Below are 25,251 nucleotides of genomic sequence, written 5' to 3' on the forward strand. Positions count from 1 at the left end.
GAGATTAACAGATCTGATTGGATTCCAAGTAGCTCTTTGGTCCTATTCATGTGCCCCCCCACCCCATTCTGAGAAACTACATGGGCTTCTTAAAAGAATCATAGTGTTTACATCCCTGTGAATTCCCCAAAGCACTTCCCTGAAATCAATCTAAAGTATTGCATATTTAAACCACATATTCTGATAATTATTTTCCTCTGTATTTGAATGGCAGCTACTCCATATTAAGTACAAGAACATTGTAAGGTTAGGCAATATTTTCATGTATAATGGAAAGTACTACAGCTAATTCATTAACACACATTACTTCAGAAATTAATGCAGAACAGTCTACTGTAAATTAAATGATTAAAACATGCAGATGGCGGAAAATATCCATTAGCAAACAGTAGTAATTAGATGCAATGTTCACTATTGTATAAATATAAATGTGGTATATGAGTATTTAATTTTCATCCATGTGGTGCTGAAAGTACATAAATATAGATAAGATCTTCAGAATGCCTCACAAATAGGAACTGCTCATGTGAGATGCAATAAGTGGAATGGAAAAGAAAGGCTAGCTATTTTCTTACAACATTCAAAGAAAGTAAGAAGTGGAAAAGAACATGATTGGTTCTGCGCAATGTCAGTTATCCTTGCTTCCTCGTACGTGTGGAGGAAAACTATGAGAAATCCTATACTGTGCTGGTCAAAGTTCTTAAATATCATGTTTAATAACCAATCACTATTATTTAATAACCAAACACTATTATTATTCAGCTTACCAGCTGAACTCCGGATGGCCCCCGACCTTCGCTCCTTCCGGCGTGATCTAAAAACTTATCTATTCCAACAAGCCGGCCTGGCCTGATGGATTTGGGTTTTAAAATTATTTATCTAATGTATTCTTATTTTATTGCTCTGTACACCGCCCTGAGTCCTCCGGGAGAAGGGCAGTATATAAATCAAATAAATAAATAAATAAATAAATAAATAAATTTTATAGTTGTATTTGGCATTTAATGGATAGAATGTACTGTTTTCCAGGAGTTCCTTGTGGTTGTTGTTTTTGTCTCCAGACACAGACATTCATCTCTTCATCAAACTCTCAGGAGATTTAAAGACTGAAATCTCAAGCATGCTTTCTTGGAAGCAAGTTCAGTTAAAATTAGTGGCTGAAGCAAGTGTGTTGAATGGGAGGGGGAAAAAACCTGCTAATAGGTCAAATTTATGAATAATGATCTGAGCTGTCTACTCAGAAGAGCAAGATATAAATACAATTATAAAATAATAGTGATTGGTTATTAAACATGATCCTTAAGAACTTTGACTTGCACAGTATAGGATATCTCATAGTTTTCCTCCACATGTACAAGGAAGTAAGGATGACTGACATGGGGTAGAACCAATCATATTCTTTTCTACTTCTTATTTTCTTTGAATGTTGTAAGAAAATAGCTAGCCTTTCTTTTCCATTCCTACTTACTTCCACTTATTGCATCCCACATGAGCAGTTCCTATTTGCCCTGATAGAAAAAAACGAAGCAAAACACACAGGTACAGGTAAGTTTCTCCATAATGAGAAGACAAATAGTTCTTCTTTGACGGTATAACATAAGGAGCTGTTTGTCATCCTTCGTCTATCTCGTGCTGGACAGCTACATCAGAACTATACATTTAAAAACCCTACAAACACATTTATTTGTTTTATATTTCAGGAAATTATACAGTAAATCTTGTGTGTAAATATAATTAGCTCTGAACTGAAAGCAGCTATCAGAAAAGACCCATGGGACAAAAATCAGGACTAATGTTAACTTGAAGTTGATCATACTACAATTGAAACCAAGGAACAAACACACAAGAAAACAGATTCAAGAAAATATTGTCTCACCAATAATAATCTTTTTAGTATTCTTCCTCCCCTGGAGAAACTGGTGGTAGAGTGTAGTTTGGGGCATTTTCCTGGCCAATTGCTTTGTGAGAAAGTATTTATATAATACTATTCTTGCTAAAAACCATCAGGTTTATTTCCTTTTTAAAACATATTAAAACTTGATGGTAAATATTTTTGCCAGGGTGCCAATAAATATGAAGGAAAGGTTTTATTATCCCTTCCCCTTTTATACTGTTGACAATAAAGCCTTGGTACTTTGCAAACAGTGATTAAAAAACACTCTCAGCTGACACTAAGAAAATGTGCAGTGTAGGGGACATAATTCATGTGACTATGGGTTGAGACAGATGGTTTAAAATGTTCCCAGCAAATTATAATTTAATGAAAATGTGCTTTCCCATTCCCAGTTTACCCCTACAGTATTTACTTCTGAGAACTTTGGTTGATGATTGCAAGCATTATATTTCAAACAAGTTACGTTAGGATCTCTGAAAGTCAGTCTGAGAAGCACATCAGGAGATGTTGCCAGTCCAACTAAAGAGTACTGGGCAAGATGGATCATTCGTCTGATTTAACTTTAATACAAACTGTTTACCAATGATAAGCATGCAGCACTGCTTTCTCATGTTTGTCATGAAAGCATTCCCAAAAGGGCTAACAATGCTTGAACAAAGGCCATGGCCTATGTCCCAAAGTTTATCAGAAGGGGGTTCTCAACCTAATTTTAGATAAAGATTGTCTCTGGTTTCATTTATACATAATCCCCCGCTGCTGCAAAACAATTCATCCAGTAAGCTATAATATCATTACAGAATGATGGATGACCTGTTCCTTAGTAGATATTCATGGTTTACTATAGTTCAGACATGGCAGGATTTTGAATAGCAATAGCACTTAGACTTACATACCACTTCCTAATGCTTTACAGCCTAATGCTTTACAGAATCAGCATATTGGCCCCAACAATCTGAGTCTTCATTTTACAGACCTTGAAAGGATGGAAGGCTGAGTCAACCTTGAGCTGGGTAGGATTGAACTGCCAAACTGCAGGCAGGCAGCCGGCAATCAGCAGAACTAGCCTGCAGTACTGCCTTCTAACCATGCTATTCTTCTTCAGAAAATGAATGTATTAAGGGGAAGAACAAAAATGTGTTTTGATGTTAAAGCCTGTTATACAATTCACATATTGCAATGGGGCATAATGTAGGCTGTTCGATAATAGACTGACGCATGCCAGTAACAGGGAAAATATATACTCTCTCATCTGGAATAGCTAAGGAGGACTTAAAAATGTTGAACTCATGGCCTGGGAGTAAGATGTAGACAATGTCAAGTAAAAAGAGCCATGAATGCACTATGTTTGGCTGAGAATGGGGGAAAGTCCTACCGTGTTTTAGCATTAAGTTAGGCAAACAAATCACTTTATAGATCAGTATGCGTAAAATCTGACCCATTTCAGAATTAGTTAAACAACATATTTATTGTATACTATATATATTTATTATATTGTCATTATTATAGAATTAATTTGATAGCTATAATGTCTAGATAGGGACGTGGTGGCTCAGTGGGTTAGGACGCTGAGCTTGTTGATCAGAAGGTTGGCAGTTTGACGGGTCAAATCCCGAGTGCCGCATAACAGAGTGAGCGCCTGTTACTCGTCCCAGCTTCTGCCAACCTAGCAGTTCGAAAGCACATAAAAATGCAAGTAGAAAAATAGGGACCACTACGGTGGGAACGTAACAGCGTTCCGTGCGCCTTTGGCGTTTAGTCATGCCAGCCACATGACCACGGAGACGTCCTTGGACAAGCACTGGCTCTTCGGCTTTGAAACGGAGATGAGCACCGGCCCCTATAGTCGGAAACGACTAGCACACATGTGCGGGGGAACCTTTACCTTTTATAATGTCTAGAGTTCTGGTTTTGCTTTCCTAATATAATCTTACAGAAAAGTTGGAAGAGACATGATGGTTTGTTTGCATGTTGTCTGATAGAAAATATAGTAAACAATGTTTCTTCACTTTTCTTGCATGAACAAAAAGATTGTATAGTTGTATGAAACCTTTGAGGACCAGAGTGTTTTACGAAATGAATCACACTAAATACTAAGGGTAGTATTAAGCTTGCATCTTGGGATACAGCAAGTACTAAGATAACTTTCTCCTCTCTTGATTGTAATAGTACAGAAATTCAGTGGCGTAGTGTTAATCTAATTTTTTAAAAAATATAACTAAATGATAGGCAACAACCATTTTTAGATGATAGAAATGAATAACCCTCTTTACACTCTGCAAAAGAACCCCCAATGCATGGTTTCCTGCTTTGCTTTTAAAATGCAGTTTTCCTGCGGTTATTGTCTCAAACACTACTGTTTATTTTGCTTGCAGCATTTTAATTTTTCCTAGACCAATCATATTATTTAATCAGCTGCATTGTGGAGGCAGAAAACTTCTTCAACTAAGCTGATGGTTACCATGGTCTCTTCTACAGAGAGTGAGCAATCCTACTCTAACATAATGATTAAAACATTTGTCTAGCACAGAAAATGTTGCCGGGTAAAAAAGAAAGCTTTCTTTAAAAAATTACATTCCCTGCTCTTTCATCACCCCACCCGCCTACCCTGTATCTATTTCTTCTTCACTTAATAAGTCAAATGGTGTGCCATTTTGTCATTTCTCCAGGCACTTGAAGCAATGTCCATACTTGGAGCTAATTTTTGCTGGTTTTGGTTTCTCAAATTAGTTGAGTGGTATATTGTTTCACCTCTTTTGTACATGCTTGAGGTAACTGAGGCAAAGCAGATAGGTCAAGAAAAGAAAAATGGTAATTAAAATGATGTTGGATTTCAAATAAGATATATTCTACATACCAGACAAGTATTATAACAATTGCATTATGTTGCACGGATAGTATTAAAAGTAATTCTGAAAGAATATTAGAGACCAATAAAATGGCAAGCAAGACATAAAAATGGTAATGGTGTAAAAATGTCCTCAGTGTTACCTTCTGGCTTTCCAAAACGTCTGTATAGTTGGAAATAAATTTTATTTGTACTGCAATTTGATGCTGTTACAATACATCGCCATCCCCATTCAGAGATTCATACCAATATAGTCCCAGATTCTAATTGTGAAAAATGAAATCATAGTACGATGAATTAGCACAGATTGTGGCTGTGCCTCACATGGAGGCACCCACATGACCAGACCCATTTCGTTTTACTTTTTTTTTGCGGTGATCATTAACTGCCTCACTGCTAAGTGAATCACACAGTTGTTAAGTGAATCATGCGGTCATTATGTTAAATTACGTGGACACCAGCAAAAAACACTGGAAACTAGCAAAAACCATTGCAAATCGTGTTCATGTGACATGGGATGCTGCAACTAGTTGCAAAGGTGAGTCAACTGCCAAGCACCCAAAATGCAGTCATGTGACCTGCAGGGGGGCTGTACTTTTTATGATGGCCGGAAGTGTTTTAGAGACCATAAAAGCCATTATAAACTCCAAATGGTTATAAAATGACCAGTTGTAAGTTGAGACTATCTGTACCATTTTACTCCATGTGTTATTAGTAGAGAAGTTCCAGTCTGATAATTTTTACCTAAAAAGCAATGTAGGAAATTTAATAACCATTCATATTTACATTTTGTATCATATGGGAAATTTTTATACAGCTTCTCTAATTTATGTAATTGTTAATATAAATTGCCAAAAAGTAAACCCTTTATTTAAAATACAGATATGCCCTGCTTTTATTATTTGACATAAACATTTCCCTTATAAAAGTTTTTAAATATATATAAAGGTAATCCTCAAGAATCACTGTTGTCGAGCCTGCCCATTACAATTGCATGCCATGATGGCCATTAAGAGAAATGGCCTTACTTAATGACTCCGCCCTCTGCTCTCCCTGAGGCAGCCATTAAACAAATCCTAGGGTCATTAAACTCCACCTGATTGGCACAAGCTATATCCATCCTTGTGTGGATGTGTGCCTGCAGGGACCCAATGGGGTGGAATAGGTGGGTGGATGAGCAATATAGCATCCCTGAAGTTAGGCATAAGGGGAAATGACTTCAGGAGTATTGCAGCCATGGTAACTTTGAAACTGGGTCGTAAGTAGCTTTTTGGGACTTTGTTATAACTTTGAACGGTCAATAATATTTGTTCTGAACCAGAATCAAAGTCATTACAGTCACTGACCATAGCATTTATCACACACCTACTCATTAGATTATTTTTGTTATCACATGTCAAAGCTATGTATTATCTTTGAATACAAGAAATACAGATTAACTAATTTGGGAGATTAACTCAATTTAATTCTAATAGTTGCCTTGTCTCTAAAATAGAGTTTTGCACTCAAAATGGTAAGCTGTATTAAAACCATAAAACACTCCAGCAAAGAATGTTCAGGTGAGTGAACAAGCCTTCCCTTACAAGATTTGATCTCAATTCTCACTGAGCGAGGAGAAAAGGATGTTTCAGTATTTAAGTTAGGTAAAAATTTCACATAGTGGTTATGTATACATCTTTTCACTGGCAAAATATAAAGATTGACAGGAAATGTTTATTTTAATATTCTATTTTTCCTAATATGAATTTAGTTACATACACATTTAGACAATTTATGGAAGTGTTCCCTGATTAATGCCCCCTGATTAAACAGTAGTAGGCGATAGCTGTATAGTAGCTGTACAGTAGGAAAAAATTCAATTCCTTAACTTCCTTTAAGAAACAGCTTCTTCCTGTAACCTAAATAAATCTCTCATTATTATAGTCTTGTATATTATCCTTCATTCTGGTGTTCAAAAGATTGATGTTAGACTGAATTTTAGAAATACATTCTTGAACTACCAGAATAAACATTTTAAAAACTATTGTCGTCAAGCAACATTTAATACTGAAGCAAGAAGTCAAAAATTATTAAACATTAACCACAAAATAAATACAGTATATACGAAAATAAAACTTCAGGAGATGCTTAAGCAATACAAAATGGACACGGAAAAGTTTTATCAGACCTTCTATTGTACAACAGTGCCTCAAAGCTGCCCTTACAAAAGTTTTGAAAACTTGAACAAAAACCCCTTTGACAGGACAGTGTAGGTGCTTACTTGTTTGATAAATGTATATGCTCATTAGAATAAGTTCCGCTTAGTATAAGAGAATTTAGCCCTAAGTAAATATACATAGATGAATCTTGTGCGTGTATTTTTGTCCTTAAGATCTTACTATGTAGTAGTTATGTGGAGAAAGATAATGAAAAAGTATAATGTTCTCACATCATATCAACACATGGCTTACAATTCTAACAATTCACCTTGACAATATTGGAACATGGTTACATAATTTTTCCCCAAGTGCAAATATTTGTTCTGAATCAGAATCAAAGTTATTACACTCACTGACATAGCATTTATTATTTATACTTCAAAATTAGGAATTGGGTGGAATACATGCTTATGTATTAATATCTCTATCTCTTAAGACCATGTCTATACCGAGCTCACATGTGATCAAAGCAAGTCTTACAGCTGACGACTCAAACTCAGAGCAAGGTTTATAGGGCAGGAGTAAGTGGGACAGAGTAACACTGGCAGATTGCAGACTTGATTGCAGACTCAAGTTGTAGGCTTCTTTCTCCTCTTATTTAAATCTTCTCATAGAACTGAAATTCGAACTATAAAGAAATTCATTAAATGAAAGCCTGAAGTGAACTAAATTACAGTAGTTCTTGACAAAGAACCACAACTGAGCCTAAAATTTCCAATGCTAAGCAAAACAATTGTAAAGTGAATTTTGCCCCATTTTACAACTTTTCTTGCCACACTTGTTAAGCGGTTGTTAAGTTAATAACATGGTTGTTAAGTGAATCTGGCTTTTCCATTGACTTTGTTTATCAGAAGGTTGCAAAAGGTGATCACATGACCCTGGGACACTGCAGCCAACATAAATACATGCCAGTTGCAAAGTATCCAACTTTTGATCACCTGAACGTAGTAGTGCTGCAATGGTCGCAAGCGTGGAAAATCATCATTAAGTCACTTTCTTCAGTCCTGTTGCAACTTTGAACAGTCACTAAACAAATGGTTGTAAGTCGAGGTTGTAAGTTTATTATTACATCTGTATAATAATAAACCTTTATACCAAACATGGGGAATGGGAACGGTATTATGTTCATATTGTAATACTGATTTACAAGATTTATCTTGACAAGTGGCTTATAAAATACTATGTCTGTGTAACTTTTGAACATTGATTGGTTGATTGATTTATCATCACTATAGGTGTCCCAATCCAAAGCTCAAGCCAGCTATGTCTATACCAGAATGAACAAAAAAAAATCAGAATCTTGTTTCAAATACTTTTAAGAAATATTTGTAGTAAAAGGATAGCATTTCTCTTACTTTTTTAAAAAAAATATATAATTGTAATGAAATGATAATAATATCAGAAAGAAAGACTTACCTGTGGGCAGGTAAATGGTGATATTGTTGCAGAAATCTGTGTAGCAGCATTCTGTCCTGGTTACCTTCTTTGAACCATGGCAGAAGATCTGTGCCTTCAGCTGCGGTAGGGAAACACATGCCTTTATTACTTCTTGCCGACCATTCGTTAGCATGACAGAAGTCCAACATGCTCCCTCCGTTTCACAAGTGAAGTTTGTTTTTTCACACAATTGGCACACACATGTTAAGCCTGAAATGATAATTAAGTCTTTGGTAGACAACAATGCCAAACAATACACAGAACATTCCCAACCTAGTCCATGTTACTTGAGGCTACACGGCACTTGGAGAGAGTTCCCTGAAAAAGGAAGAGTATAGCAAAATCATTTAGGTTTTTTAAACAGATGTAATATACAGGTAGTCCTCGACTTACAAACGGCTCATTTAGTGACCGTTCAAAGTTATAATGGCACGGAAAAAAGTGACTTATGCCATTTTTCACAGTTATGACCTTTGCAGCATTCCTATGATCATGTGATCAAAATTCAGATGCTTGTCAACTAGTTCATATCTATGATTGTTGCTGTGTCCCAAGGTCATGTGATCACTTTTTGTGACCTTCTGACAACCAAAGTTCAGTGGGGAAGCCAGATTCCCTTAACAACCAGGTTGCTAATTTATCAACTGCAGTGATTCACTTAACAACTGAGGCAAGAAAGGTCGTAAATGGGGCAAAACTCACTTAATGAATATCTCACTTAACAACAGAAATTTTGGGCTCAGTTGTGGTCATAAGTCAAGGACTACCTATATTTTAAATAACATGTTTTTATACAGTGACTTTGAGGGAGATGCAGTTGATCCAGCTATCAAAAATCCTATATTAAAACAATGAATCCAAAGCAAGATTTCATTCTAGACCATGGGTATCCAAACTTTTGGCTTGCCTGGGCCACACTGAGTGAAGGGAAATTGTCTTTGACCTCACATAAAGTATAATTTAATTTAATTTAATTTATTAATATTTCTATACCGCCCTTCTCCCGGAGGACTCAGGGCGGTGTACAGGGCAAGAATAAAACACAGAAATTTACAAAAACTAAAAGATAATTAAATGCATGCCCGATTAAAATACAATAGATACATAGTAAAAACCCCAATAAAAATAATAAAAAACCACACCAAACCCCCCTCAGGCCAGGCCGGCTTGCTCGAACAAGTATGTTTTCAGATCGCGGCGAAAGGAGCGCAGATCGGGCGCTGTCCGGAGCTCAACGGGTAACTGGTTCCATAGCTCCGGGGCGCCCACAGAGAAGGATCTCCCCCTGGGGGCCACCAGTCGGCATTCTCTGACCGGTGGCACCCTGAGGAGGCCCTCTCTGTGGGAACGCACAGGGCGCAGGGAGCTTGATGCCGGCAGCAGATGTTCCCTGAGGTACTCCGGCCCCATGCCATGGAGGGCTTTGAACACCATTACTAGCACCTTGAATCTCACCCGGAAGACAACTGGCAACCAATGCAGCTCACGGAGCAGAGGTGTCACATGGGAGTATCGGGAGACTCCCAACACAACTCTCGCGGCTGCATTCTGTACCAGTTGGAGCCTCCGGGTGGTCCTCAAGGGAAGCCCCATGTAGAGAGCGTTGCAGTAGTATATAAACAGTTAACATATATAAATAATATAATAATGCTAAAAGTTTACAATTTTGTGAGGCTGCATTATTAGCTGTCCAAAGACACATGTGGCCCATGGGTTGGCCATGCCTGATTTAAACCGAAAGATGGGGATGATGAGGAAAACTATATTGATTTTAAGAGACAATATACAATTAAGCAACCATCAGTGTCACGGGGTTTGAAAGCTCCATCTGCATCAGATCTGCTCCCGATGCTCATAGAAAGAACTTTTGAGAGCTGATGAAAGCTGATATGTATTCATCAGTTATTGTTATAAGTGTTCACATGTTAATAACATATTAATTAGTTATGTTACAGCAAGTTGGAAAAGGTTCGTGAGGTAAATCTCCCTTGACAGTTCAGCATGCGGCAATTTGACAGCTGTCAAATTGCCGGCAGCCAACACGCAGGCGCAAGGTTGACAGCTCCACACGCGGACCCGAGCTGTCAGGAACTAACGCAGACGATTGGCCCAGCCATCGAGCGGGAACGCAGCGGGTCCAGGGATTGGCAGAACCAACATTCGGCGGACTATATAAGGGAGCTGTGACCCCACTGTTGTTTGCCTTGGTGTATCTCAATAAACCAAGAAGCTGAACCTGCTGTCTCGCGTAATCCTTATCCCAATAAAACACTGGTGACGAAGGTGGGATTCGCTTGCTAAGCTGAAGTCACTGAGCTTAGGAAGGGTTCCTTCTGGAGGCTCTGAGCGAAGTCACGGGAAGTTATAACTTCCACCTCAAGCAAGCCGAAGGAGAGCCGAGACAGCATGGCAGCTTTCGGCCAGATACGCGAGTTTGATACTCGATTTCCCGAGCGCTGGGAATCGCACCTCGGCCAAATTGAAGGCTACCTGCTGGTCAACAAGATAACCGACGACCGGGCTAAGGCGGCCGCACTCTTGTACCTCAGCGGAACCGCGGTATACGACGTGGCCGTCGGTCTATGCAGCCCGGAGCCAGTCGCGCAGGTGACCTACGCGGAGCTAACAGAAAAGCTCAGCAAGCACTACATGCCGACCCATTCTGAAATCTACTGGAGGGTCCAGTTCGCGAGGCGTCGCCAAAGACCCGGGGAAACGGCAGCAGACTTCATATCGGGAGTGAGGCAGGCCGCCAGATGGTGTCACTTTCCGGACCTGGAGGACCGGATAAGGGACCAACTGGTCATTGGCCTCCGAGACGAGCACCTCCAAAGGAAAATAATGGCAAAACCGGCCCTGAACCTAGCTGAAGTCACTAGAGAGATCCAGGCATACGAAGACACCCACTCCGAAGACTTCGCCAAGGCCCAACAAAACCAAACCAGGGCCATGGTTCAAGGGGAAACAGTCCCCAGAGACCAAGGCGAAATAGAAGATCTCACCGACGTGGACGCCATCCACCGTCGATTCGAAAAGCTCCAAAACCGAAAAACCGACAACAAGGAAGGGCCAAGACCCAAGAACATCAACCGGGAGCCCCGAGTCACTTGCGCCAGCTGCGGAGGGAACCACATCAGGTCCTCCTGCAGATTTAGAAACGCCCAATGCCACAACTGCGGGAAATTGGGGCACATCAAAACTGCATGCAGAAGCCGCAACCGAGGGGAGCTACACGAAGTTGAAACAACATCCCCAGGTATGACACCCCGAAACTGGGAAAAAATCAGGCCCCCCAGCCACCTAGTACAGGCTATTAACAAAATGGAAGGAGGGGGGGCAGCCACAAACTAACCCCTAAAGTAAAAATTAAAGCCAAACTACAAGGGGTACCTTGTGAACTAGAGGTTGACTCCGGCTCAGCCGTCACCCTCATTTCAGGGCAGACCTTCAAGGAAATTTGCCGGAAAAACAGGAGGCAAATTCCCTTAAAACCTCCCCAGGTGAACCTAGCAGATTACCAGAAGTCCCCTGCAGGGCCATGCAGAACTTCTAGTGGAATTTAAAAAATTCCAAGGCCCCCTCAAAGTCCTAGTGACACAAGAGAACAGGGCAAACCTAATCGGCCTAGACTGGTTCAGGGCACTAGGCATACAATTAACGGGCATCAACAGGGTACAGGCCGCAAACCTCGAAGACGTCTGCAAACAATTCGCAGACGTCTTTGACGGTTCCCTAGGAACTTACACAGGGCCCCCCATCAACCTTAAGTTGAAGCCTGACGTACCTCCCATCAGAATACGAGCCCATAGGGTCCCGTTCGCCCTCAAACAAAAAATTGAGGACGAGCTGGACCGCCTCGTCAAAATTGGAGTCCTAGAACCCACCGACGGAGGGACCTGGGAAACCCCTATAGTTACACCGATAAAACCTAACGGCCAAATTCGTTTATGTGCGGATTATAAAGCTACTCTAAACCAGGCACTGAACGCACATGCTTACCCGGTCCCCGCGGTGAAAGACGTCCTCTCTTCGATCAGGTCCGGCGCCATCTTTGCCAAACTTGATTTGGCGCAAGCGTATTTGCAGCTTCCAGTAACTCCTGAAACCGCAGATGCGCAAACGATTGTAACTCACCGCGGGGCTTTTAAAGTCAAACGCTTACAATTTGGCATTTCGGCAGCCCCAGGAATCTTCCAAGAAATAATGGAAAAAACTTTAAAAGGAATTCCTGGGGTATGCCCCTATTTTGACGATGTCCTAATCGCAGGCGAAAACGAAGAAAATTTAGCGCAGCGCCTGTCAGCTGTTCTGACAAGGTTCAGAACAGCAGGTCTCAAACTTCACAAACAAAAATGCCAGATAGGAGTCCCCTCAACAGAATTTTTAGGTTATAAAATAGACGCCCAAGGAGTACACCCCACGGATGCCAAAATCAAAGCTATCAAGGCAGCCCCAACACCAAAAAACAAACAAGAGTTACAAGCGTTCTTAGGACTCTTGAACTTTTATCATGCATTTCTACCACATAAATCTACCCTAGCCGAACCATTGCACCGCCTCTTAGATAAGGGACGGCCCTGGCTCTGGACAGCGGACCACGATGCCAGTTTCAACAAACTCAAAACCGCCCTGTGCCATAGTTCTACAGTTACTCTATTCAGGGAGGACCTTCCCCTCTGCATCGCCTGCGATGCATCTCCATACGGTATTGGGTCAGTATTAAGTCACCTTTCAGACTCAGGAGAACAAAAACCCATAGCATTCTATTCGAGAACCCTAACAAAAGCAGAAAGAAATTACGCCCAAATTGATAGGGAAGCGCTAGCCATCGTTGCGGGGGTCAAAAAGTTCCACGACTACCTATACGGTAGAACGTTTACCATATTCACCGATCACAAACCCCTTCTGGGCATATTCATGTGGAACAAACTAACCCCGCAAATACTTTCACCCAGAACATTACGTTGGTCAACATTCTTGTCAGCTTATTCATTCCAATTAGTCCATAAACCAGGGAGAGAACTAGGGCACGCTGACGGGCTCAGCAGACTTCCCCTGCCGGAATCTGACCCAGACCCAGCTCCGGCAGGGCGGATCCTGGCGATCTCAGAACTGCCAGACACCCCCCTGACAGCTAAGGACATTTCCACAGCCACAGCCACCGACAGAATATGCAGCAGAATATACCAATGGGTCTCCGCAGGATGGCCGACCTCATGCCCAGGGGAGGATTTTAAACCATACTATGTTAGACGACACGAACTTTCAGCACACTTAGGGTGCCTTCTATGGGGAAACAGGGTGGTAGTTCCCCAAAAGCACAGAGAAAGGACATTAATAACACTGCACGAGGGACACCCTGGGATCGTAAAAATGAAAGCCCTAGCTAGAAGCTATGTTTGGTGGCCGGAAATAGATGCCAACATAGAAAATTATGTCGCAGGCTGTTACCCTTGCCAGCTAACTAGATCAGCCCCACCGCAAAACACACCACACAGATGGGAGGCAACAAAGAACCCATGGTCCAGGGTCCATCTGGACTTTGCTGGACCGTTCCAGGGGCAAACATTCCTTATAGCTGTAGATAGCTTCTCAAAATGGCTTGAAATTGCCCCAATCCATAGCACCACCTCTATTAACACAATTCAGGCTTTACGGGGGTTTTTTGCTACACATGGCCTCCCTGACACCCTTGTCACTGACAATGGACCCCAATTTACATCCCGCGAATTCCAGATATTCACGAGGGGCAACTCTATTAAACACGTAACTTCAGCTCCCTTCCACCCCTCCTCCAATGGGATGGCTGAAGTCATGGTGAGAACCACCAAGGACGCCCTGAGAAAAATTGTTCAAGGCAACTGGCATCGCAGACTCTCCCAATACCTTCTCGCCCAGCATTCCACACCCTGCACCACCACCGGAAAATCACCAGCAGAACTACGATGGGGACGAAGACTGATCACCCGCTTAGATAGAATGCACCCAGACAGAAGCAACATTGAAAACGAACATCCCCTTCCATCAAGAACTTTTTCCATTGGACAAACTGTATGGGCCCGTAACTATGCATCAGGTCCAAAATGGCTGCAAGGCACCATAATCGACCAAACAGGGCCACTTTCTTATATTATACAAACCCAATTCAACGAAAACATCCGCAGACATTTAGATCAATTACGGAAGCGACAACCCCAAAACATTCCACCGCCCACCCCGCTCCGCACATCACCACAAATGCAAACTGAAAACCGACAAATCCCCACATTCTACCAACCAGCACCAGGGGAAGGGGAACAAGAGAACGTCGGAACCCCAAGACGCTCTAACAGAAGAAGGCAACCGCCAGCATATTTACGAGACTTCGAATGGGGGGGCAAAACACGACAACAAAGGGAGAGGAACGGCACCAGTTCAGGGGAGGGGTAAGGGGTGATATGTATTCATCAGTTATTGTTATAAGTGTTCACATGTTAATAACATATTAATTAGTTATGTTACAGCAAGTTGGAAAAGGTTCGTGAGGTAAATCTCCCTTGACAGTTCAGCACGCGGCAATTTGACAGCTGTCAAATTGCCGGCAGCCAACACGCAGGCGCAAGGTTGACAGCTCCACACGCAGACCCGAGCTGTCAGGAACTAACACAGACGATTGGCCCAGCCATCGAGCGGGAACGCAGCGGGTCCAGGGATTGGCAGAACCAACATTCGGCGGACTATATAAGGGAGCTGTGACCCCACTGTTGTTTGCCTTGGTGTATCTCAATAAACCAAGAAGCTGAACCTGCTGTCTCGCGTAATCCTTATCCCAATAAAACAAAAGCCATATATTTAGCAGGCAATCCTGGCAATAAGCCCCCATACGCATATTTAAATCACCACTGAAGATCCTATCCATTGTCTTAACACAGGGAATGGAAGGAACTTTAATCCCTTACCCAAAAGGTCTTTTTCAAAAAGCAACTGGAGTTTCTTGGATTTTTTTTTCTTGAAAATGTTTCTTCAGTTCTGAAGAAGCTTCTTGGATGAAAAGCGAAGCAAAATATTTTCAAGGGAAAAAACCAAAAAAGTCCAGTTACCTTTGAAAAGCATCTTTGGGATAACTATGATCTAGATTAGGAGTCTTCAAACTTGGCCCTTTTATGACTTGTGAACTTCAACTCCCAGAAACCCTCAGCTAGCGTGCCTGGCTGAGGAATTCTGGGAGTTGAAGTCCACAAGTCATAAAAGGGCCAGGTTTGAAGACTCCTGATCTAGATGACTGAGAATCTCCATAGATATTTAATCCCTTTCCCACTGCAATTTCCCAATCTTCATCTGCATTGTTGAGAAAATGATCTATGTTTATACATTGCAAAGAGATCGGTTCTGGTGGACCTATACTTATTCTACAGGAACACGTAGGATAGTCTGCGTTTTTTTAATGTTTTTTGTATTTCGACCCACCTAGAATCAAAAGGTTCAGATGAGAGGGGCTATATGAATTCAGTCAAGCAAGCAAGCAAAAAAAAATGGAATTGTAGCTGTTGAAGTAGCATTTCAGCCTGCCCCTTGGATATATGGATTTTTTGAAATATTTTTGAGGATTTCCCTTTAACAAAATATAGCACACCAATAGTATACAGTACTTCCATGAAATACAATTAAAAGTACTCCAGTAAAATTCAAGCATCACTAAACTACAATAATCTTGTGCACAGCATTCCCCCCCCAATGATCTTATGTAATAGAAAAGACATGCCAGATTGGTAAACACAGGGAAAGAGTATGTTCTGGTGAAGGCAAGTCTCATTTCTCACTTTTTACAAATTGAATCCTTAGAAATAAGTCACTCAACTTATCTTATTTACGGTATTTGTTCATTGAATATTTATATACTATCTAATTCCATATTTGTGGCTGGTTAATCAACTTACAAAAACTTCATTATTGAATGATAACTGTTGAGAAACTTCCTAATATTCGCATCAGTCTATTTACAGAATTTTTAAAAAATACAGAAATAAAAAAGAAGAGGAAGAAAAAAGTACAAGAAAGAAAAAAGAGGGCAAGGAAACAATTTCATTTCTTATGTACACTATTAAACTTAGACTTTATAATGACAATGCCAATAAAACCATTGGGGCATTTATTTGGAGCAGAAGTGATGTGTGAACATTTCTCTATATCTCTGCCAAGTGCTATATTGCTAAATTACATTTCACATTATGTATCAGTTGTGTCATGACACAGAAAATATCTCTTAAATCTTACCGAACAAAATCATACGTGTATAAGCACATTTGAAGATATTACTTCTGCCTGCTGAAAACTGGTTATTTATTCTTTGTCAGCACACAGATTCAAAAATCCTCTGGGAAAAGGAACAAAATTATCTGATCTGTCTTTTTTAATGGAACTATTTCAAATTTACTCTATGTATATTTTCAATATATTTCCCATTACTGTATGAGCTCTTTATTTTTAAACCATTTTTATAACAAACAGACCAATTTTCCTAAAAGCAAATAATTTTCCACAGTTATTTAGTACCACAAAGTTTAGGTTTTTCTTGTGTCAAAAGCTCTCTGAAACTATTACTTATGCAGTGCTACAGAGGTAACACTTTTTTCAGTTAGTCACGATTAAGAAATAAAATTACTCAGAGATTTTTAACAGCAAGAGACAGCTCTAGAACAGGGCTTTTCAACCTTTTCACCCATTGTACCACTTTTAGGATATGGCAACATCCAGTCGCCTAGCAAGGTGTCAAAAACTTGATGACCCAAAAAAAAAGGAAAAAAGTGATGAAGTACAGGTAGTCCTCAACTTACAACAGTTCGGTTGGTGACTGTTCGAAGTTACAATGGCACTGAAAAAAGTGCCCCCCAAGCCACAGCCGAGTAAGATACCTGCCTGCCTGCCCAGCGGCGCTCTTCCTCCTGTCCGAGGTTTTCATTGTTGTGAGCATTTCTGTTGAGGATTGGCAGTGGGGGTGGGTGGGGTGGGTGTTCGGTTTTTATTCCCCCCCCCTCTGCTGGGTGGTTGCAGCAGGTTTTGGTCACTTCACATGAACCTGGGACACTGTGACCGTCATAAATATGAATCAGTTGCCCAGCATCTGAATGTAAATCACAAGACCCTGGGGATGCTGCAACATTCCAGCTGATCGACGCTTCTTCTGGGCTCAGCAGAAGTGCCAGGATCAGCGCCGAGCTCCAGCTGGAGCCTGGCGCTGATCCTGGCACTTCCGCTGAGCCCTGACAGCCCCAAAGAAGCGCCGATCCTGGCGCTTCCGCTGAGCCCTGACAGCCCTGTAGCTCCAGCCGTCTCTCACTCAGGCTTCTGCGGTGCTGCCACTGGTTCAGCTCGTTCCCCTCCCCCACTACCACTTTTCTAGGATGGTCGCGTACCACCTCCCAGGTGCCAATGTACCACAGGTGGTACCCGTACCACTGGTTGAAAAGCCCTGCTCTAGAACATGAATTTCTGCATTTATCAGAAATAGGATTGACCACCAAGGCCCAAGTGCTGCTTCCTGGAATTCCCACCAAATACCATGTCCTTTGCTGATACTTTGAAAATGTGTTGGGAGATGACTTTCATAGACATCTTAATGGAACTTTTGCCTGTACAATCTTTGGATTGTTGTTAGGTAAGTCATAATTTTGCTCCAACCATTAATGAGGAAGAGGCTTGGGGCACAACACAATTTAGTTCTTACAAGTTATTTGTTATTACAAAGCCAAGGCCTATCTGACTTAAAATACCATGAGTTTCTATGTTTTTCTTATGATTAAATTTCTTAATTATCTTCATTCCAGTTGTATTAGGAAGCAACAAACTTGATAGAAATATCTAATTCAATACCTAAGTGCAATGCTACCTGATGCAAATTTTAAAACCATTTTTCTGTTTTGTAGCCGCCGCCTCTTCTCCTCCTCCTCCTCCTCCTCCTTCTTCCACAGAAATTCCCCAAGTTATGGGAAAGCCTAATTCTTGTTAGCCTGACAAAACAATGATTCCCTGAAAATAATAATAATAATAATAATAATAATAATAATAATAATAATAATAATAATAATAATAATAAAGTTGGAAGGGACCTTGGAGGTCATCTAGTCCAACCCCCTGCTCAGGCAGGAAACCTTATACCATTTCAGGCAAATGGCTGTCCAGTCTCTTCTTAAAAACCTCCAGTGTTGGAGCATTCACCACCTCTGGAGATAGGTTGTTCCACTGGTTAATTGTTCTAACTGTCAGGAAGTTTCTCCTTAGTTCTAGGTTGCTTCTCTCCTTGACTAGTTTCCATCCGTTGCTTCTTGTCCTGCTTTCAGGTGCTTTGGAGAATAGCTTGACTCCCTCTTCTTTGTGGCAGCCCCTGAGATATTGGAAAACTGCTATCATGTCACCCCTCACCCTTCTCTTCATTAAACTACACATACCCAATTCCAGCAACCGTTCCCTATATGTTTAAGCCTCCAGTCCCCTGATCATCTTTGTTGGTCTTCTCTGTACTCTTTCTAGAGTCTCAACATCTTTTTTACATCGTGGTGACCAAAACTGGATGCAGTATTCCAGGTGTGGTCTTACCAAAGCATTGTAAAGTGGTATTAGTACTTCACTTGATCTTGATTCTATCCCTCTGTTAATGCAGCCTAGCACTGTGTTGGCTTTTTTGGCAGCTGCAGCACACTGCTGGCTCATATTGAAGTGATTGTCTACTAAGACTCCGAGATCCCTCTCACAATTACTACTATTGAGCAAGGTACCACCTATACTATACCTGTGCATTTGATTTTTCCTGCCTAAGTGTAGAACCTTACTTTTTTCACCATTGAATTTCATTTTGTTAGATAGTGCCCAGTGTTCGAGTCTGTCCAGATCCTTCTGTATCTTAAGCCTATCTTCTGGAGTATTGGCTATTCCTGCCAGCTTGGTGTCGTCTGCAAATTTGATGAGTTCCCCATCTATCCCCTCATCCAAATCATTAATGAAGATATTGAAGAGCACTGGCCCCAGAACAGAGCCCTGGGGCACCCCACTACACACTTCCTTCCATGTAGATGCGGTTCCATTGAGGACCACACGCTGAGTACGGCCTGTCAGCCAGCTACGAATCCATCTGGTGGTAATGCTATCTAACCCACATTTTTCTATCTTATCAAGTAGTAGGTTGTGATCTACTTTATCGAATGCCTTACTGAAGTCCAAGTAAATTATATCTACAGCATTCCTCTGGTCCACTAGTTTTGTCACTTGGTCAAAGAATGTAATAAGATTTGTCTGGCATGATCTGTTTTTGACAAACCCATGTTGACTTTTAGTGATGACTTTGTTTGCATCAAGGTGTTCGCTGATTTGTTGTTTGATTATCTTTTCCAGAATCTTCCCAGGTATTGAGGTCAGGCTGATAGGTCTGTAGTTTCCTGGATCTATTTTTTCCCTTTTTTGAAGATGGGAACTACATCAGCTCTCTTCCAGTCCTCTGGTAGTTCCCCAGTGCTCCAGGATATTTGAAAAATATAGTTCAGTGGTTCTGAGATCACGTCTGCCAGTTCCTTGAGAACCTTGGGGTGTAATCCATCTGGTCCTGGTGATTTGAACTCGTCTAGGCTGGACAGGTGTTCACTTACCATTTTCTTGCCTATCTTAACTTGCGTTTCTATTCTGTTTTTTATGGCAAAAATACTACATTAAATGACTATTGCCCTTTTCCAGGCATTGTTAACTTATTTTCTGTCTTCTTCCACTGGCTTGTGATTATTCTTTTGGGCTGCGTTGCTTCCCTCTCCATGTTATTTAAACCTCCTTCCAGTTTTCAGTAGCCATCTATCTGCTTCTGAAGTAGATTACAGCTACAAAGCGACTTCTGCTTTTCTCTCCTGCTTCCCCATTGTCCTCTGTGGGTGTAAACTGTTAGCATCATTCAGGAATACTGAGAACTGCAAAACAGTTGCGCATGAATTGTCTAAGACACACTGGGTGGTTTTCAAGCCACAGTTTGGTCACCCTACCACATTATAAATAAAACCACAAGACTTTAGTAGGACTAGAGAATATTTAAATAATTGTGTACTTTGCACTGAAAAAAAAACTAGACTTAACAACTGTGCTAAGCCATGTTGTGTAAAGTATATAAGTTAACCATTACAGTATGTGTTTGGGATAGTAAAGCATTATTTGAAATCACTTTTGCCACTAGGTTTAATGTGATACGCAAACTCTGATCCTGCCTTTAAGCAGGTCACAGAATTGCAATGTAGGAGCAGTTCAGAGAGAAAGCAAGCCAACAACCGGTCACCTCAAGGACCTTTCTCATCTGCAAGAGTGAATTGATGCCTTGGCTCACATGTCACATGAAGGCATGGTTACCTGTTTTGTGTTTGATATTAATCTAAGGAGTAGGGTCTTGGTTTGACCATAGGCTAAGGAAAAGATATTCCCAAATGAGTTTTAGCATGTATGAAGCTAGGATTTCTTGCTTCTTGAAACAAGCCACAGTTCAACAATGAATTTTGCATTAGCATTTACAGATGAGCAGAGAGCTATGTTCCACTCCAAAAATAACAGAATATAGACGTATCATAAAAGAAAGCCTTGTAGCAATTCTTAAACTGAAAAGTGATCTTAATAACAAAAAAATCTTTCTGTTTTTGCCCAGAAAGCTTGCTGATAAGCTTAATGGACTTTGAAACAACATTGCAACATAACTCAACTAGGAGCATGTACTTGTTGACTGAATATTTCTATAGTATATTTTACTGCTTGGAAAACATTTATAGTCACTTAACTTTTTCCATGAAGAAATGACTCATGCTATTTCCCATATCAAGTGCCATTCAATATCCCTTTGGCATAATTTCTATGCTATGCCTAAAAGGTCAATTAAATTACAAAATATGATTGTAGAAATTACTTCAATTCTATATTTCGGATGTTCATCATAAATTGAATGGAACACCATGTACTCCTGCTTAGAAATTTCTATGGTTTCTACAATTGATTTGCAAGTAGTGGGACATAGTAATAATCATGAAGAAGTGGCAACTAGCCAACTTTAGCTGATCTCAACAAGCTAAGAATAGTCATAGTTGGTTGGTATTTGGTTGGGATATGATTAAGAAATCCCAAGATTGTAGACTGCTCTAGCAAGTTCAAAAAATCCCGAAAGAAGACCAAGGTAATGTTGATTGAAAATCGCATGGCATATTCATATAGGAATCAATTCAACTCAGTTGAATCTTTACAGCAATTCAAATATGTAAAATAATGACAATGATTAAAAATTGATGAATGATGATTAATCTTTGTTTAATTTTAAAACCTATATTTCTCACTGGTATTTCTAGCAAAGAGGAATGGGGATAGAACTACCATTTTGTTTCTCTCTTTCTGATTCCCTTTTCTTCTATTTTCTTTCCCGGCTGAACTTAACTATGCTTTGCATAGCAGTTTATCAGTAAGACCAAGAGAGCCCTCAAATTATCCTATTGTACTTCTATCATCTATCTATATATCTGTTTGTCTATCTCATCCTGAATCAATCCACTGAAGGATGAAGGCTTCTTAATTTAAGACTATAATCTACTACTGTAGTCTAGTGTAGGTTACTAGAAAGTATTTTTCAACTATCCATCTAGGGCTAAAAGGAAGGTAAAGGTAAAGGTTCCCCCGCACCTGCGTGCTAGTCATTTCCAACTCTAGGGGCCGGTGCTCATCTCCGTTTCAAAGCCGAAGAGCCAGCGCTTGTCCAAGGATGTGTCTGGCATGACTAAACGCCAAAGGCGCATGGAACGCTGTTACCTTCCCACCGTAGTGGTCCCTATTTTTCTACTTGCATTTTTATGTGCTTTCGAACTGCTAGGTTGGCAGAAGCTGTGACGAGTAACAGGCGCTTACTCAGCGCTTGTCCGAGGACGTCTCCATGGTCATGTGGCCGGCATGACTAGATGCCAAAGGCACAAGGAATGCTGTTACCTTCCCACCGTAGTGGTCCCTATTTTTCTACTTGCATTTTTACATGCTTTCGAACTGCTAGGTTGGCAGAAGCTGGGACGAGTAACAGGCGCTCACTCTGTTATGCAGCACTCGGGATTCAACCCGCCAAACTGCCAACCTTCAGATCGACAAGCTCAGTGTCCTAACCCACTGAGCCACCACGTCCCTAAAAGGAAAGGAATACCCAAAGTTACCCAGCTGGCAGCTTCCAAGTTTAATAGAGGGTAAGAACCTGAATCTTCCTCCTTTTTATTAATTGTTTGGTAATATTTAACCAAAAAGAAACAAATTGTTACAGAACCTCAGACAAAAACCCTGATTTGAAACATATATAAAATATTTAGCCTAAGAAAATTTAATAACATACACACCCTTTGGTGGATTTTTAAAATCATGGATTTTCATTCTTCCTGAAACCAACTGTGAAACAAGCCCTAAATGTTACTAACCAATATTTATTTTAGCATGTGGTAGTAGCAAAAGACGAGTTTGCTCTTTTGCCCTAGAAATGTGTTTTCCTTTTAGCAATTAAAAGAGCAATTTTGCCATATGACAAGGTTATATGATAATTATGGAAAAGTTCAGTACATTCCTACTCTATTTGGTTAAAATTTTGCATATATGACAGGAGAGGTTCAGAATATGAATTGCTAGTTGGCTTATGCAGCAGTGGGAGAGAGGTGGCTATGTTCCTCATAACCTACTTGGGAGTTTCCCCATTCACCTCTGGTCGCAAAATGGAAGTAAAACAAAATGTTGAATGCCTATAGAGTATTTTTGCCATCCCATATACCTATCATGCTATGAATCAACATAAAACTCAGATTAAAGACTGAATTCAACATTAAGAGTATGTAAGGTAATAAATCATCTTAAATAAATTATGTCCATCTTTATTATAGGACGTAATTGAAACCAGGGCAAATAAATTAGAGCAGTGGCGTAGCGTGGGGGGTGCAGGGGGGGCCGGCCGCACCGGGCGCAACATCTGGGGGGGCGCGCTCGCACTCGCAGCTCTCTGCCCCTGCCTGGCTCACTCACTCTCTCTCACTGCAGTGCTGGCTGTGCGAATCTGATCCGAGCCGCCGGGTCGCCGCCCACTGTGGAGGGGGGAGTGCCAGGTGTGCGGTGCGGTTAGGGGGCGCAAATTACTTGCTTTGCCCCGGGTGCTGACAACCCACGCTACGCCACTGAATTAGAGCCCCTAACACAGGGGTGTCAAACTCAATTTCATTGAGGGCCACATCAGCATTGTGGTTGCCCTCAGGGGGCCGGGTGGGTATGGCCAGGGTGGGCGTGGCTAGTGTGCGTATGGCCTACTGGGTGGGTGTGGCCAGCTCTACATCGTTCACATCAAGGGTTCCTATGGGGGCCTGGGGAGGAGTGGGACAGATCTGAGGGTCTCTGGCAGAAGGAGGGTCTCTGGGCCAGGGCCAAGGCAGTGGGGGCCATTCCCTCACTGTTTCCAGGATGGCTTCGCGGGCCACATGAAACCACTTCGCAGGCCAGATCCGGCCCCCGGGCGTTGTGTTTGACATGTCTGCCCTAACAGAAGTAGCTCAGACTTTAGGGGCAAACCAGGAGGAGTCAGCAGTAGAGGAAGCCAGCATAAGCTGTTGCATTGTTTTCATTCCCAAACCAGGCACCTCTTCTCAGAAAGTATAAACCTCTCTGACCAAACAACAACAACAACAATCCAAACACAGAAACAAAATACAAGAGGAAGCAAAGGAAGCAATGAATAGCATCTCGAACAACATGAAAACAACTGAATAAGGTTGCCTGAATTGAAACTTGTTCCGAAGAAACAGACTATTACGAAATTTGGAATGAAGCGTATAAATGGCTAGAGTCAAGGAGGAATGCTGGGACGAATGTTGACCGATAAGTTTAGAAATCTTTACACCAGTACTCTCTATAAGGTAGAATTGAAAGTTATTTCATTACAATGTACATGACTGAAAGAATGCTTACTAGAAAGTTCACAGATTCTATATGTATATTTTGTTATAATGTAAAGAAACTTTTTCCTTTGTCTTTTCACAAGGTAATAGTAATAGTATTGTTTAAACCAGGGAAGTTGTATCATGTCCACTGTGAGGTTTTTTTAACTGTATATTCAATAAAATTATTTTTAAAAAAAGAAAAGAAAAACTAAATAAAGAATAGGAAAGACATATGACAAGACAAAGTAGCCAGTACATTAAAAAAAAACCTTGCAGACCAAGAAGATAACAAGAAGACCTGGCAATGGCTAAGAGCAGGAAAGTTGAAGAACAGATTCTAGGGAGTAAATTAAAGAGTAAATGCTTGGATGATTGCCAAAAGATGTGTTCCTGGAAATACTCTTGTGTACCAAGATACTAAAAGTTGGATTACCAACATTTCTCAGCTATTAATAAACCTTTAAACTGACTTTTTATTAACAAAAGAAATGGGCAACAGACTGACAAACGAAGATGGAAAAATGTGAATTGTATCTTCCACAATAGCTACAGATAAACATTTAGAAGGAGAACTGTCTTATTACCAATTATTAAACCCCTATATATCTGGAATATAGACTTGTGAGTCAGACCCAAGCTTATTTTCTAGCCTTTATATAACTACCGTCATTTTTTAAAAAATTAGAAACTGAATGTTAAGAACAGAGACTAAGTAATATTCCCAATGGATAGTTTACTACCACGGCAGGGACTTTACACACAGTCTATTTTGAGCTTTCCACCTCTTGCCCAAACACATATCAAATTAAACCGGAACATATGACTGAAGGGAGAAGTAAGAGAAAGGGAGCTGAGCTGTGTCCAAGCAGGAGAAGGAGTGCATAAGAAGGTGGTTAGGGAGTGTGTTGTGATACTCTATGATATACAAATGAATGATACATGGTAAGGTAA

At 40.8% G+C, this 25,251-nt stretch overlaps 1 protein-coding gene across 2 annotated transcripts in view; it reads right to left on the reverse strand.

The window, feature by feature from the left end:
- ACVR1C (activin A receptor type 1C) overlaps positions 1-25,251 on the reverse strand; it is a 55,481-nt gene that overhangs the window by 26,211 nt on the left and 4,019 nt on the right. For both annotated transcript variants that reach the window (XM_083350475.1, XM_083350476.1), the window contains exon 2: positions 8,354-8,584. In XM_083350475.1, coding sequence (XP_083206601.1) covers positions 8,354-8,584 — 231 coding nt within the window. The remainder of the gene's footprint in view (positions 1-8,353; positions 8,585-25,251) is intronic.

This window comes from Vipera ursinii, assembly GCF_947247035.1.
Source record: "Vipera ursinii genome assembly, chromosome: 1".
Taxonomy (NCBI): Eukaryota; Metazoa; Chordata; class Lepidosauria; order Squamata; family Viperidae; genus Vipera; species Vipera ursinii.